Source organism: Astyanax mexicanus, chromosome 8 (genome assembly GCF_023375975.1).
Source record: "Astyanax mexicanus isolate ESR-SI-001 chromosome 8, AstMex3_surface, whole genome shotgun sequence".
NCBI lineage: Eukaryota > Metazoa > Chordata > Actinopteri > Characiformes > Acestrorhamphidae > Astyanax > Astyanax mexicanus.
In genome coordinates, this window is record NC_064415.1 from 57,419,402 (window position 1) to 57,433,124 (window position 13,723).

At 42.5% G+C, this 13,723-nt stretch overlaps 1 protein-coding gene across 9 annotated transcripts in view; it reads left to right on the plus strand.

The window, feature by feature from the left end:
• The window catches only part of kmt2cb (lysine (K)-specific methyltransferase 2Cb), an 88,042-nt gene that overhangs the window by 50,759 nt on the left and 23,560 nt on the right, over positions 1 to 13,723 (plus strand). For 5 of the 9 annotated variants that reach the window (XM_049482017.1, XM_049482018.1, XM_049482020.1 and 2 more), the window contains exons 27-39: positions 1,477 to 1,654; positions 2,714 to 2,818; positions 3,165 to 3,212; positions 4,479 to 4,616; positions 4,707 to 4,739; positions 4,822 to 4,959; positions 5,955 to 6,099; positions 7,000 to 7,238; positions 7,328 to 7,401; positions 8,196 to 8,417; positions 8,992 to 10,860; positions 11,594 to 11,910; positions 12,012 to 13,696. In XM_049482017.1, the coding sequence (XP_049337974.1) occupies positions 1,477 to 1,654; positions 2,714 to 2,818; positions 3,165 to 3,212; positions 4,479 to 4,616; positions 4,707 to 4,739; positions 4,822 to 4,959; positions 5,955 to 6,099; positions 7,000 to 7,238; positions 7,328 to 7,401; positions 8,196 to 8,417; positions 8,992 to 10,860; positions 11,594 to 11,910; positions 12,012 to 13,696 (5,191 nt within the window). The remainder of the gene's footprint in view (positions 1 to 1,476; positions 1,655 to 2,713; positions 2,819 to 3,164; positions 3,213 to 4,478; positions 4,617 to 4,706; positions 4,740 to 4,821; positions 4,960 to 5,954; positions 6,100 to 6,999; positions 7,239 to 7,327; positions 7,402 to 8,195; positions 8,418 to 8,991; positions 10,861 to 11,593; positions 11,911 to 12,011; positions 13,697 to 13,723) is intronic. The other 4 variants (XM_049482021.1, XM_049482022.1, XM_049482023.1 and 1 more) reach the window with 2 other exon arrangements.

Below are 13,723 nucleotides of genomic sequence, written 5' to 3' on the forward strand. Positions count from 1 at the left end.
TTACAGTAAAAAAAAAAAAACAGCATCTTGATTCACAGAGAATAAAAGCAAGGTTGGAAGATGGATTGTTTTCCTACAACAATATTACCAGTGATGTTACACTGTGGATAACACACACACGTAAATGTAGATTATAGTCTCTTTAAAGGAATGCTTACATATTAAACCAGAGAAATGAGGACTGAATCTGCTCAGAGAGCAGCAGAAACCTGAGGCACATTAAGCTAACAGTAGTTGTCAGCGCCACGCTGCTGAAGCGGGGAGTCGTAACGAACGGCTGCTGCCACTCAGCAGGAGCCCCCCTTTTTATCAATTATTGAAAACGAAGGCTTTTAACATCTCAGCCCTCTCAGCTCATGAAGCTGAGCGCTCCTCTCTCTCTCTCTCCGAGCTGCAGAGCGAGCGCAGAGAAGATGGCGGCGCAGGCGTGTGCTCGTTCCTGTCTCTGCCACCAGTAAACCACGTCCGCGGCCGGCCGCTCGTAATAATGAGCGGCGTGTCCTGAGGGACGGGGCTGGATGGAGCGTTTAGAAGTCGGGATGAGTCACGAGCGTGACTGAGCTTTGCACGGGGCACAAGCGTTTCACACTCACTGCACAAGACTGTATAACTGTAGCTGTATTGACTGTATTAAGCCTGTGGAATAGTCGTTCATATCCTTTGTATGCTTCTCAGTTTTGTTTTCCTCCCCATGTGCTCTGCAAGCACATGGCCCTGTGTTTTTGTCTTATTTTTGCACTTTTCTCCGCCCTAGTAATTAGTGTTTTCACCTGTCTCATTAATGTAACCCCGGCCCCTTGTTACCTACACCAGATGTTATCAGTCCTCACTGTGTGTGTGTGTGTGTGTATATGTGTTTTTTATTTATTTTACCAAATACGAAATATAAAAACCTCTGGAATATAATCAAGAGGAAGATTGATGATCACAAGCCATCAAACCACCAAACTGAACTGCTTGAATTTCTGCACTAAGAGTGTAAAGCATAAAGTTATTCAAAAGCATTGTGTAAGACTGGTGGAGGAGAACATGATGCCAAGATGCATGAAAAAAAAACTGTGATTAAAAACCACCAGGGCTATTCCACCAAATATTGATTAATATCTTGTTTGTTTGTTTTTTGTCATTAAAATTACTTCTCTCATTCTTGCTGCAACTCTGCAATAGTGAGTTTAAACATTTTTAAAAAATGTAGATCACATAATAAAAGACAGGTAACTAGAAATACAGGTTATAAAGGACCGTTTTTTTTTTTCTTCTTTGGTTTTATTTTTATTCCTAATTACTTTAGTGCCCTAGCACTCCATATATAAATTATAATTGTATTAATTATATATATTTTTTTAGGTTCAGGTTTACCTTTTTTTTTAAATACATACAACACAAGCAGATCTGAGTTTTTTATTAAGAGTAATTTATCATTTCAGGGTCTTGTTAACATGTGAACTAAATTCGATGTATTTCTTCACTCTATAGGAGGCGTTCTTTGGGAAGGACCTTCTGGATAAGAGCAAGCAGAGCAGGCAGGAGACCACTGGACTGTTGGAGGAAGAGAGAGAAAGAAAACAGGGCGGGGCCGGACAGCTGAGGCTGACCTCTAACCCCACACGCAGTATTACATCAACCCCATTACCCAGCAAAGCTGCAGGACCAAGTAAGAGAGAACCTGAAAATGATGCACACACACATATCTATATATATATATATATATATATATATAATCGATATAAAATAGATAGATAGATTTGTGTGTGTGTGTACATATATATATCTTATGATAGAGGTTTGGGTGGGTATAAGCTGGGGATTGGTATGTGTCGGAATTAAAGGAGAACTCTGGTGTAAAATTGACTTTTAGTGTAGTAAAACATGATAAAGAGTACTAACCTTTGTTGAATAGCTCAACTCTGCTCTCCTGCAGCTTTCTGAGATCCAGCAATTTTATTCCATTTGTACAAACAAGCTTTAGAATGGATGATATGGGGCATATTTTTTCCCCTGCAGATGATAAATCACGTTTTACTCTGTTATTCAGGTTAAAAGTAGCTCCACACCTCATTGTTTGAATCTGGAAAGCATTTAGAACTTTAAAAGTGCAGAAGAAGCTTAATAAGAACCACTGTTTACAACCCTTAGCGTAACCTACATCTCTGGGCTTTGGGCATATTTGACCTTTAATTTAAGATGGCGGCACCCAGAGATTGGGCTACGCTATGGGTTGGTGTTTATCAAACTTTTTGTGCAGTTTTAAAGCTCTTAATGCCTCGTTTTAAATGTCAGGGCTCTCCGGATTTCACTAGTGAAGAGTGGAGCTACTTTGAGTCTGGATAACTGTGTAAAAAGCGATTTATCTGCACCGGCAAAGTATGCCCCATATCATAATTTTACACTGGAGTTCTCCTTTAACTGCTGATTGGGGTGGCACAGACTGAGGTTAGTGGGTATTGGTGGGTAAAGATGGGTATGTGATTGGGGTGGATATGGGTAAATATAAATAGGGTGGATAATAAACTCCCTGAGCATGAAATCAGAGTGAGTATATGGCTGGAATGCACAGATTGATATAGATATGTGTTAAAACCTCATTTTAATTCATATTTATTGTACATTTTAAACATTGTGTGACAATAGAGATGACCAACAATACTCTTACAGCCTCATTAACGTAGAGACGACCTCAGAAAACCCCTGTTTCTCCTGACTGTGTTCACAGGGAGCTCTGAGGAGCCTCTGGTGGATCTGTCCGAGGTGCTGAAATCAGACACTGAGCTGCTGGGGATGCTCTCCGGTGACATGGACAAACAGTCAGAGGAATCCGGTAGGCCATTGTTTAAAAAAAAAACAAAAAAAAAACCCCAGCTCTCCAGCTTCTTCAAAATAGACCTCCCTGCTGAACTGTTCAGCAAATCTTCAGCTTTTCACTTCCCTCTTTCACTCAAACTCACTTATCATATTTTTGATATTTTTGACATCTGGAGCCCATTATATTTCTCAAACTGCATTGCTTTATTTTACTTCACTTCAAGTTGCTTTTGAGGTTGTTTTCTTTTTAGTTGATATCTATCAATCTCTCTCTCTCTTTTTCTCGTTCTTTAATTTTCAGTCTCATTTCTGATTTATTTCTGGGTCTGATCACTCATTGTTTTTGGTTTGGGTCCCTGTAGGTCTTGATTTTTGCCCTTTCCAGGTTGACTGCTCTCCCTCTCCATTTGGTAAGAGCCCCAAAGCCCAAATCATCTTCTGTTCTGTTTTGTTTAGTTTTTTCCAACATGTTTACCTACATGTCTATATATTTCCTTTTTCTTCAGCCCATTTCACTATTTTTGTTTCTTAGATTTGTGTCTGTATGCCTAAACTTACTATGCCTATAATAAACTTTGCTAAGACTAATGTGTCATTGGAGTTGCGTTGAAAAATCTAGACCAGCTGCTTTTATATTAACTTTACACCAGTGGTTATATGTTAGTATGGCTTTTTTAGTACTACCTTATCTTCCGCACTATAAGGAGCACCGGTTTATAAGGCGCATTACGCAACACTAGTAAGGAACAGTGGTGTCGCCATGTTTTCCTTCTAATTCAACAGGTCAACAAAACTGTAATTCTTAAAAAAATATATATATTTTAAAGTGAATCTACAAAGATTTTTCTCCTGAAAACGTTTTTTTTTCAGTAAGTAAAGTGCTTCCGTTTAATTTCACAAAGGCTGCAGCATTAGCATTAGCAGCTAACTGCAAGCAGTATGCTGCCTGACAGCGCTAGACTTGGGCTATAGTAAGCCAGGGCAGTATTAGCTAGCGGTTCGTCCCACGTAGCTTGTTTCGTGGGGAGTAAAGCGCTTCCCAAAATTCCCAAATTTCTCCTGCACTAAGGCTAAAGCATTAGCATTAGTCGCTAGTGCTAAGTGTTAGTGGCTAATGCTGCCTGGCAGCCAGGTTGATATTAGTTAGCAGTTCGTCCCACATAGCTTATTTTAACACCGTAAACATGCAGACTATGGTCCAACATACTCTCCTTTGAACATCGAAAGAGCTAGCACTTAGCACGGTTAGTGGCTAATGCTAATGCTGCTCCAGCAGTGCTAGCCAGGGTTCGCAGCAGGCTAGAGGCCGATAATACTCACTTCTCAATGGCAAAAGAGTTAGCACTTTGCGCGGTTAGCGGCAAGTGCTGTTCCAGAAGCACCGGATTATAAGGTGCACTGACGATTTTTGGGAATATTCAAAGGATTTTAGGTGCATCTTATAGTGCGAAAAATAGAATTTATATTCTTATAAATTTATATTCTGGTGTCAGTAAAATAATTTGAAGATTTTTAATCGTCGGGTCTTCCATAAGCTTTACCCTTTACCTAAGCATATGCAGTTAACCTGTGTCTGAACTAACCTCTGTCTAAATGATCAGTTTTTTTTTTTTTTTCGAACACACAATGTATCCTGATGATCATATTTATCACAATTTATATTCTCCTCCTATCAGCTGGACTGGACATTACCCCACTGTCAGAAGAGGCTTCAGTCTCCTGTCAGTCTCATTCAGGACGCGGCTCTCATCAGGTAGCAGAGGAGCCGCTGGATGGGATTCTCAGCCCTGAACTGGACAAGATGGTCACTGACGGTCTGTTCTTTAATTCAAGCGTTTTTAAGACGTCTATTAAAGTAGATTTTTAGAAGTAAAAGCTCATGGAAACTTTCTCTTTTCCTCCAGAGTCCATCCTGAGTAAGCTGTATAAAATCCCAGGTATGTTAGTTTCCAGTTTGTTCTATTAGAAATGTTTAATGTATATTTTGATCAGAGTGTAATCTGAAGTGTCTCCTCACAGAGCTGGAAGGAAAGGATGTGGAGGATTTGTTCACAGCTGTGTTAAGCCCCAGCACTCAGGTGCCCCACCAAACCCAGGGACCCCACTCTCTGCATGGGCCTCCAGGGCCTGGCCTGCCCCCCTCCCAGCTCAACTCAGGTACATCTCCTGCTTTATTTTAGCTAATGAGTTTGATATTCCGTTGATATTCCTTTTCAATGCAGAATAAGAATGAGAATAAAGGCCATTCGGTTTACATTTACGATGTACATATTCCCGTTTTAAGGAACAGAGATTTAAAAAATGGTTATTAGGAATTTTACAGAAATATTAGAATCCAAGAGGGCAAAATTGGCCCCGTTCTCTCTTGGGTGGGTTGATGTCATTCCTTTTCACATCCCTCTAATGCACAGTTGCCTGTTAGCTGATGTATTAGAGCTGGGGATTCAGCGCTTTCTTCAGCGTGTGCTGGCTAACCAGTGACTCTGCATTAGCAGTAGTTCAAAAAAAAAAAAAAAAGCAGTGGTTGATTTACATGTGTCTTCACCCTCCTAGTGTTGGGGACATAACTAGTAGAGCTTAGATCGGGCCCAAGGCAATGCATGTTCTGCCCAACCTGACCCGCTCCGAAAAACTATCATTATAAGCCAGAGCCTGATTTAAACCCCACATTTTATTTTAGTAAGTAGAGCATTAAAACTGAGCTTTTTAAAATATTTTTGGCTGTTTAAATAAGTGCAATCTGTTCAGAATGATGTTTATGATTAACATTGCGACACTGAAGAAGTACAGACCTATTATTTAAGAACAGCTAAACACATATATTGTGATTCACCCCATTGCTTTGCTTTATATTAAATACAAAACCATCGGCTCAGGCTCAGGCAGAAAATCACTAGTAAACTCTTAATTACTAGTTCTAGATAAGAGGATTTTATTTTTATTTTATATAAGAAGGGGATTGGCTTTCAAATCTGTGTAAAAAAAAAAAAAAAGAGGTAAAAATAAAAGTAGTTTTAAATATATATCCAGCATTATAGTCTTGGTTATAGTTTTGTGTGCACATGCAAGTTCATGTTTCTTCTTAGTCTCTCGTTGCATTTTTCTTTATCTTTTTCTTTGCTTGGCTATAAAATATTCGTCTTTCCACACAGGAATGTTTCCCCGGATGCCAGTGATGAACGGTCTGATGGCACCCAATCAACAGTTCCCTCCGTCACAGATGCCTCCTGGAGCAGGGCCTGACATGCCTCGAAACTTCCCTCCCATGCAACGCATGCCTTTCTCTGACAATCTTAGGTAAGTTTTGCATCTTTACTCGTCTCTGTGTGAAGCTCAGCTGTTCAGGAAAGTACGTAATTAGGAGACCAAATCGTGGAAACACAGTTTTCTTGCTGCTCTATTATTTAATAAATAATTAATCATGGTTCCACACATTTTTCACACTATAAACTGCACTTAAAATAATTTAATTGTCCCACAAATCGACAATGCGCCTTAAAATCCGGTGCACCTCATATATACACATTCTACCAGTCAGGTATTAAGGAGCAGTAAAGCCCCTCCACTGAAGTACAGCGTTATAAGGGTGAGTTTTCAATAAAGTTTCTCCAGCTCTAAGGCTGGAGCAGTGTTAGCATTAGCCGCTAACTGCAGCACTAGCTCTTTTTCCATTCAGAATAGCACTAGCTGATGTAATGTCATGGGTTACTAGAACACTTAGGGTTCCTCAGTGTAGCGCTATCGGGTGGCATTTACTAGCGCTAAGTGCTGCTAACCACAGCTAATGCTGCTGCTATTGAAAATATTGAAAGTCTAAGCTTACTGTAAATTGAGTAAAAAGCGCTTTACTCACCCAAATAAACAGTTTTTAGGAGAGAAATCTGTGTAGATTAACATCCAGTGCACGTTTGACTTTTAAATTTTTTTATTTAAACATGGCGGCACTGTTCCTTACTACTGTTGATTAAAATGCACCTTATAATGAAAACAGACCAGGAAATAGACTTTCATTGATAATGTACCTTATAGTGCGGAAAATACAGTATTTAAATTGTCATTAAGATGAAGCAAATTATCCTGGTAAATTTTAAGAGTAGACTATGGGTCCTTTTAAGATCTTCCTTTAAGATTTAAGACACTTCTAACTGTTTTTAGTTTATTATAATGTAATAATTGAGTGTTTTCTGTTTTAAACAGGGAGAGGAAGTTTAGTCAGATGGCTCGGGATGCAGCTGGCCCGTGGTCAGCCACTGGTCCATGTCCAGCTTCTGCTCCGCCTCCTACCCCTGTCCCTGAGGGCGAGGGCGATTCCTTGTCCACGGCTCAGAAGAGCACACTAAAGTGGGAGAAAGAGGAGACGCTGGGAGAACTCGCTACCGTCGCCCCCGTTCTCTACACCAACGTCAACTTCCCCAACCTCAAAGAGGAGTACCCAGGTGGGTGTATAGCCATCCAGCTGCTCGATTGGTCATTTGAGACAAATACATTCTTATTAAACAGTTTAATCTAAAAATTCATTTTACAGATTGGCAAACACGAGTAAAACAAATCGCAAAGCTGTGGAGGAAAGCAAGTTCTCAAGACAGAGCTCCATATGTGGTAAGATATGGCACATCAACAGATGTTTCAGTAATATCCTTCAATTACAGCGTCTGTCGCAATTAGCTCATTTCATACAGAGAATACAGAGGAACTGTTGTTAAGCACATCTGGAGATAGTTACGAGTATAATGATGCATTTACACTTTTATCTTGTAAATGTATCTTTTAACTGCAGTTTTGGAAAGTAATTAATATGCTTATTATCTTATTATTAGCCTAACAAACTTTGTTGTTGGGTATTAGTTTTATAATGATTTTACAAAGTGTAGTTAGTTTCACAAGAAATGAAGCAATAATACATGAGACAAAGTGATATAACGTGTAGTATTGGCACTTAAATATTACACGTTAAAGCACGAACCTCGAGTGTATTATTGCAAATACATCACAGGTCCATTATTCTATTATCATTGTTTTTTTTGAAAGATTTTAAAGAGTTAATAGGAGGAGAAAATAGGATCTGTTTGGTTATAAAAACTCAGCTGTTTGTAGCTGCGCTGTTAGGTTTGTATTTGGCTTGTAAGCGCTGCATCGTTGTTAGGTTACCTGTATGTGGCGCAGTAATACATGGAGAGCTTCTGTTAGTTACAGTGCATTACCGGCTGATAATGGTACTCATAGAACGCCTCTCAGCCAATCACATTGCAGGTTCAGGACTTACTAACTGTGGTATAATTGACCTTAACGTGATAGAAGCACCAGCCTAGTGTCTTCACTATTATACTATATATAGTTGCTGGAAGAAACCTTCACCTATATGTTGTATGTTATGTTTTATATGTTATTGACAGCAAAAAGCTCGAGACAACAGAGCCGCCCTTCGCATCAACAAAGTCCAAATGTCTAATGAAACAATTAAGAGGCAGCAGCAGCCGCAGCAGCCGCAGCCTCAGGCCCCGCAGGTTTTGGAAGTGTTTGACCCCGCCATCCCCCCTCTGGATCCTGAACTTCTATTCAAAGACCCTCTAAAGCACAAGGAATCTGAGCAGGAGCAGGAATGGAAGATGAGACAGGTATTCAGCAGTGATCTGTGGTTCATGCTTTGACACACTGTAGATATTTACTGTATATTTCGCACCATATTATTAGGCGCACCATCAATAAACGTATATTTTCTGGTCCATTTTCATACATAAGGCACAGGATTATGAGGATTATAAAGTGCATTATGCAACACTAGTAAGGAACAGGGGTGTCGCTGTGTTTTCCTTCTATTTCAAAACTAAAAAAAACTCATTCTTAAAAAAAAGTTAGTTAAACGAGTGCAGGATGTTAATCTACACAGATAAGACATTATAGTCCTAGCTTGAGTTAAGCAGTGTTCATATAAGCAGTTTGTAACTGATAGTAAATGGGAATTTCTGTTGTTTATTACATCAAAGATCGTGCATTAAAATAATTACATATAAATCTGAGATATTCTGAAATCTGCAACAGTAAAATCTGTGTAACTGTGTTTCCTACATGCTAAGTAAGCATAAAAGACACTTTATATAATGTCTGCCTTTTGTCTTTGGGTATAAAACTAAATGTGTAAAAATTCTGTTTAAAACCAACCTTTTAACCTTAATTTCAATCATTTTGCAGCAAATGAGGCAAAAAAGTAAACAGCAAGCCAAAATCGAAGCCACGCAAAAGCTTGAACAGGTGAAGAATGAGCAGCTTCAACAGCAGCAGCAGCAGAACCTCAAAGGAGGACCGTCTGATCTCGACACACCTGGTGGCCTCCAGAGCCCCGTCTCCTCGCAATCCAGCAACGGGAACATGTCTCCTATGCAGCCCAGCTCCAAAAATGGGTTTTCAAAGCCACAGCTTTCAGGAACTCCCACCGCAGGTTCCCCGGATGACGTCTTTCTGCGCCCTCATCCTCCACCACCTTCGTCAGGGTCTCAGCCTCAGTCTCCACAGATGTTCTCTCCCGGTTCTTCTGGCTCAAGACCGTCCTCACCTTGGGACCCTTATGCCAAAATGGTGGGCACACCACGACCTCCGGCGAGTGGGCCAGCCGCTGCTCGCCGGAACTCTGAATCTGGGAAATCGCCTAGAAGTCTTTCTGAGGAACGTGGGAAGACTCCATCCATTCACGAGTCTATCGGTTCACCGACTAGCCTCAATGTTGACCCATATGCCAAGCCTCCAGACACACCGAGGCCAACAGGCCCAACAGACCCCTTTCTAAAGCCTATGTGCCCTCCCAGGACTAGTCAGGCCATGGAAGGGAGGCACCTGATTGGCTCCCCAGGACATGATCCTTTTTCCAGGGCAGGCGTGAGAAAGGAAGCGTATCCACGAATGCCTCAAGGCAGGATGATCCTTTCAGATCCTTACGCACGTCCTCTTCTCGCCCCGATCCCGGGAAGTAATGAGTCGGGGTCTGTTCAACTCTTCAAGACCCCAATGCCCCCTCCTCAACCTCAGGACTCAAATACAGCCATGCATTCAAGAAGACCAAGTGGAGATCCCTTTGAGAGGTTGATAATGCCCCCTCGTTCTGCAGAGGCGTTTCAACAAAGTCAATCGAATGACCCGTATGCTCATCCTCCACTTACTCCACATCCTGGTGTGGGCGACGGCTTTGAGAATCAAGTACGAATCCCACGGCAACCTCAGGCACACCCTTTTCCACAGCCTGGTCCGTTGGCGCACCAATCTGCTGGGAACCCATACGCTCGTGCCCCCTCAACCCCTCGGCCTGATTACTCTCATGGTGATCCGTTTCCCCAGACTCCATATTCTAACCCATACGCTCGAATGCCTGGAACTCCCAGACCACATGACCCTGAACCCTACCCCCACCAATCAGCCGCTTCTCACCCTGCCATCATGAACCCGACCACACAGCAGATCCAGGCTCAGAATCGCATCCTGTCCCCCATGTCTATGGATCCTTATGCACAACCCCCTGGGACTCCACACCCTGGTGTACCAGAAAGGTTCCTCAAGTCTCAGAATTACCAAAGGAATCAAGACCCGTTCAACCACGCTCCAGGAATGTCTCGGCCAATGGGGTCTGACCCTCACGCCCAACCAGCAGCAGCGGGACCCTCTCAGGCATTACTCAACGACCCGTACGCCCAACCCCCTAGAACGCCTCACCCTGGAGGTGCAGGGCAGGGTATAAGACCAGGACTTATGCCTGGTCAAGATTCATTTTCTCCACCTCAAGCACTGATGCAGGAAGCATTCGCCAATCCAGCCATATCAGGCTCTCAGACGCCGAGACATCCCGGTGGTATGGGGGACGAAAACAGTGTGTCCCAGTCTCCGTCCAGTCAGCCGAGCCAGACGCCGGTTCATGACCCGTTTGAGCAGACCTCCATGAACCCTCACTCTCAGTGTGCAGAAAGCAGCAGAGAACAGCAAGGCTTGGGACCCGGAGCGATAGCGATGGCACAGCCACACAACACTGAAGCTCAGTCCGTCCCTCTCGCAGAGGCTGAAGAAAGAATGAGACAGGTACGTTCTTTTTTTTTTTTCTTGAGAAACAAACAAGAAAAGAAGAGAAAAAAGGTAGAGTAAAGAAAAAAACAAAACAATCTGAGGTATCCAGCCTTTAATCCCCCTAGCCACACTAAACAGTCTTGAACTTGTCTCTTCACCAAGTTAACAGATAAATAAATATAGTCAAGATTATATAAGCACATTCATTTGTTCGAGAAAAAAAAGCCAAAAGGTGTTTAAATAAATAGACAAAAGTAAATCGCAGCATAATTTTAGACATTAAAATAGCTTCAATACTTCCATATTGTCTATATAAGTCAAAACAGGTTGCCAGATACTATTAAATTTATCGCTACAGCCTGCCAAAGCATAATACATTTTTTCTAAAACCAAAAACTGCATTATGTCATTCACCCAATTACTAGAATGGCAAAAGTTACCACCTTTTTGCCAGATTTTAGATTTCCCTAAATAAAGCTCCAAATATTGCTGCTATTGGGGAAGGCTGGATCTGTTTGACACATTATTTAGGTTTGTAGAAGTTTATATACTGATTTTTTTTCTGAACTGTGGTGTATATAACCATTCACATGCATTTGGAGCCCATATATCTAAATACATGTTGACTATGGTAGATATACCTCGTAACACAGCAATTACCATGTAGTTAACTTACTGTACATCACAATTATCTACCTAATGGCTTCTGTTCATTTATTTATTTATTTTTGTATTGTTTTGGTCACAGCGCCAGCGCATCAGAGAGCTTATCCTAAGACAGCAGCAGCAGAAAAGTGCCATCCGTCAAGAAAAGAGTGCGCAGGAGCAGCCTGTGAATGTGCCTCCAGGAACCCCTCAGCACTGGAGTCAGGAAACCCAGGGTCAGCAACCCAGTGACGTGTTCAATCGACCACCTCCGCCGTATCCTGGTCCCGGTGTTGTGAGAAGCCCTCAGAGATTCCACGGACCCTTTCCAGGAGATCAGCGAGGGCCGTTCTCTGACGGGCAGTTCCCAAAACCCCAGTTTCCTGGAGACACCAATAACATCAGGCTGCCAGGACCCAGGTGCATATATGTAAACTTGCGTAAACTTTGCAAGTGAATTTTTTAATAGATTCTTACATGATGATGCCTAACTTCTATTTTGTATTTTTTCCTGGTCATAGGTTGGCTTTCCCTGCTGGTGTTCAGGGGCAGGGCTTAAGACCCCATCCAATGCAGGACCCCATGATGGAAGCTCATCCACAGATGCGAAGATCCATGTCTATAGATCTGGGGAAATCCTTAGGAGGCGCCCCTATGGGACTCCAGGCTTTGCCTTTGCCGCCTCGAGGCATGCACATGCAACAGCACAATATTATGGGGCAACCCTTTATAGAACTTCGGCACAGGCCTCCTGAAGCCAGGCTCCAGCTTCCCTTTGCTGCTCCTGTTATGCAGGGAAACCGCATGGAATCGCCAACGCAACCTCAGCGCCCTCCAGGTTTTATGAGCGGGCAAGAAATGGGATTTCCAGCCAACCAAGGTCACAAGCCAGTGGACCCTACGATGAATCAAACTCAGGGAGTAGCTACAGAGTTGCAGGGGACGATGAGTATGGAGAACTTGCATCAGCACAGTGTTTCAGTAAGAGCTGGACATCCACAGATTCCACTCGTGAGGTCAATGAGCCAACCGAATGAGACTTTCAGCTCTCCGACTTCGAATTTCCCTGTAGTTTCTTCTGGCCAAAGCAGCGAAGTGGTTCTATCTTCAAGCGAAGGAACTGAAGAGAAGATGGATGCAGATGAATCGGCTGTGAAGGACCTTGAAGATGTGGAAGTCAAGGACCTTGTGGATACGGACTTAGAGAATCTAAATCTTGATGCAGACGATGGAAAAGATCTAGATCTGGAGACGAACGACTTGCACCTGGATGAAATATTTTTGACGTCCGGAAAATTTGATATCATCGCCTACGCCGATGCTGATCTAGACCTTAGCGAGGATTTGGATCTTAATGATTCCATTGAGGACCACCCTGAAACCTCTGACCTTCAAAAGTCTCAACTAGATAAAACTGATGCTTTAAATGGTGCTTCCCTGTCTTCCCATTCCACATCCGAGGAAGATAAAGCTGGGGACAAACATGAGCAGTCCCCAGTTCAGATTAAAAAAGAGGTTTGTCAGAATTTGGGGACTCTGAAGTCTGAGGAAGAGATCAAAATCGAGGTACAGAACGATTTGTCGCAAATGTCATCCTGCAAAAATCAAATGAATGAAGCTCAAGCCGTTAATCAAGAAGTCTGCGGGAGTAGCATTGATGACACTACTTCCAAGCACGATGTTCACTCTGATTCTACTCCAGTGCTTTCCAGTTTACTGGTCAACGTGCCCCAAGATAACGAATCTCATAAACAAGACAGCTGTGGGCAATCTATGCCTCAGAGCAAACTTCAGGAACCTGCGTTACAGCAGACGCTCAATTCTAATCTAATGGCACAAGGAGGCATTTCTGTGCAGGGGATGAATCCTGGCATGGTTGTAGACCCATCGTTGGTTTCTTCTCATAGTGACGGCTCTTTAGACATCCCAGGGGCTATTCAGGACCAGTCATCAGCTGCCATGTTTGGACTGGAGCAGAAAGACGCTCTACTTTCCATAGAACAGTCTGGTATCCTGTCTCAAGCCCAGCAGGCGCTGTTGGCCCAGCATGGCCAACAGAACCGACCTCTGTTACTCGAGGAACAGCCACTTCTCTTACAGGACTTACTCGACCAAGAGCGGCAGGAACAGCAGCAGCAGAAACAGATGCAGGCCATGATCCGACAGCGCTCCAGTGACTCCTTCTTCCCTAATATAGGTAATACAGGTAAACATAAATTCACAATGCTTAATG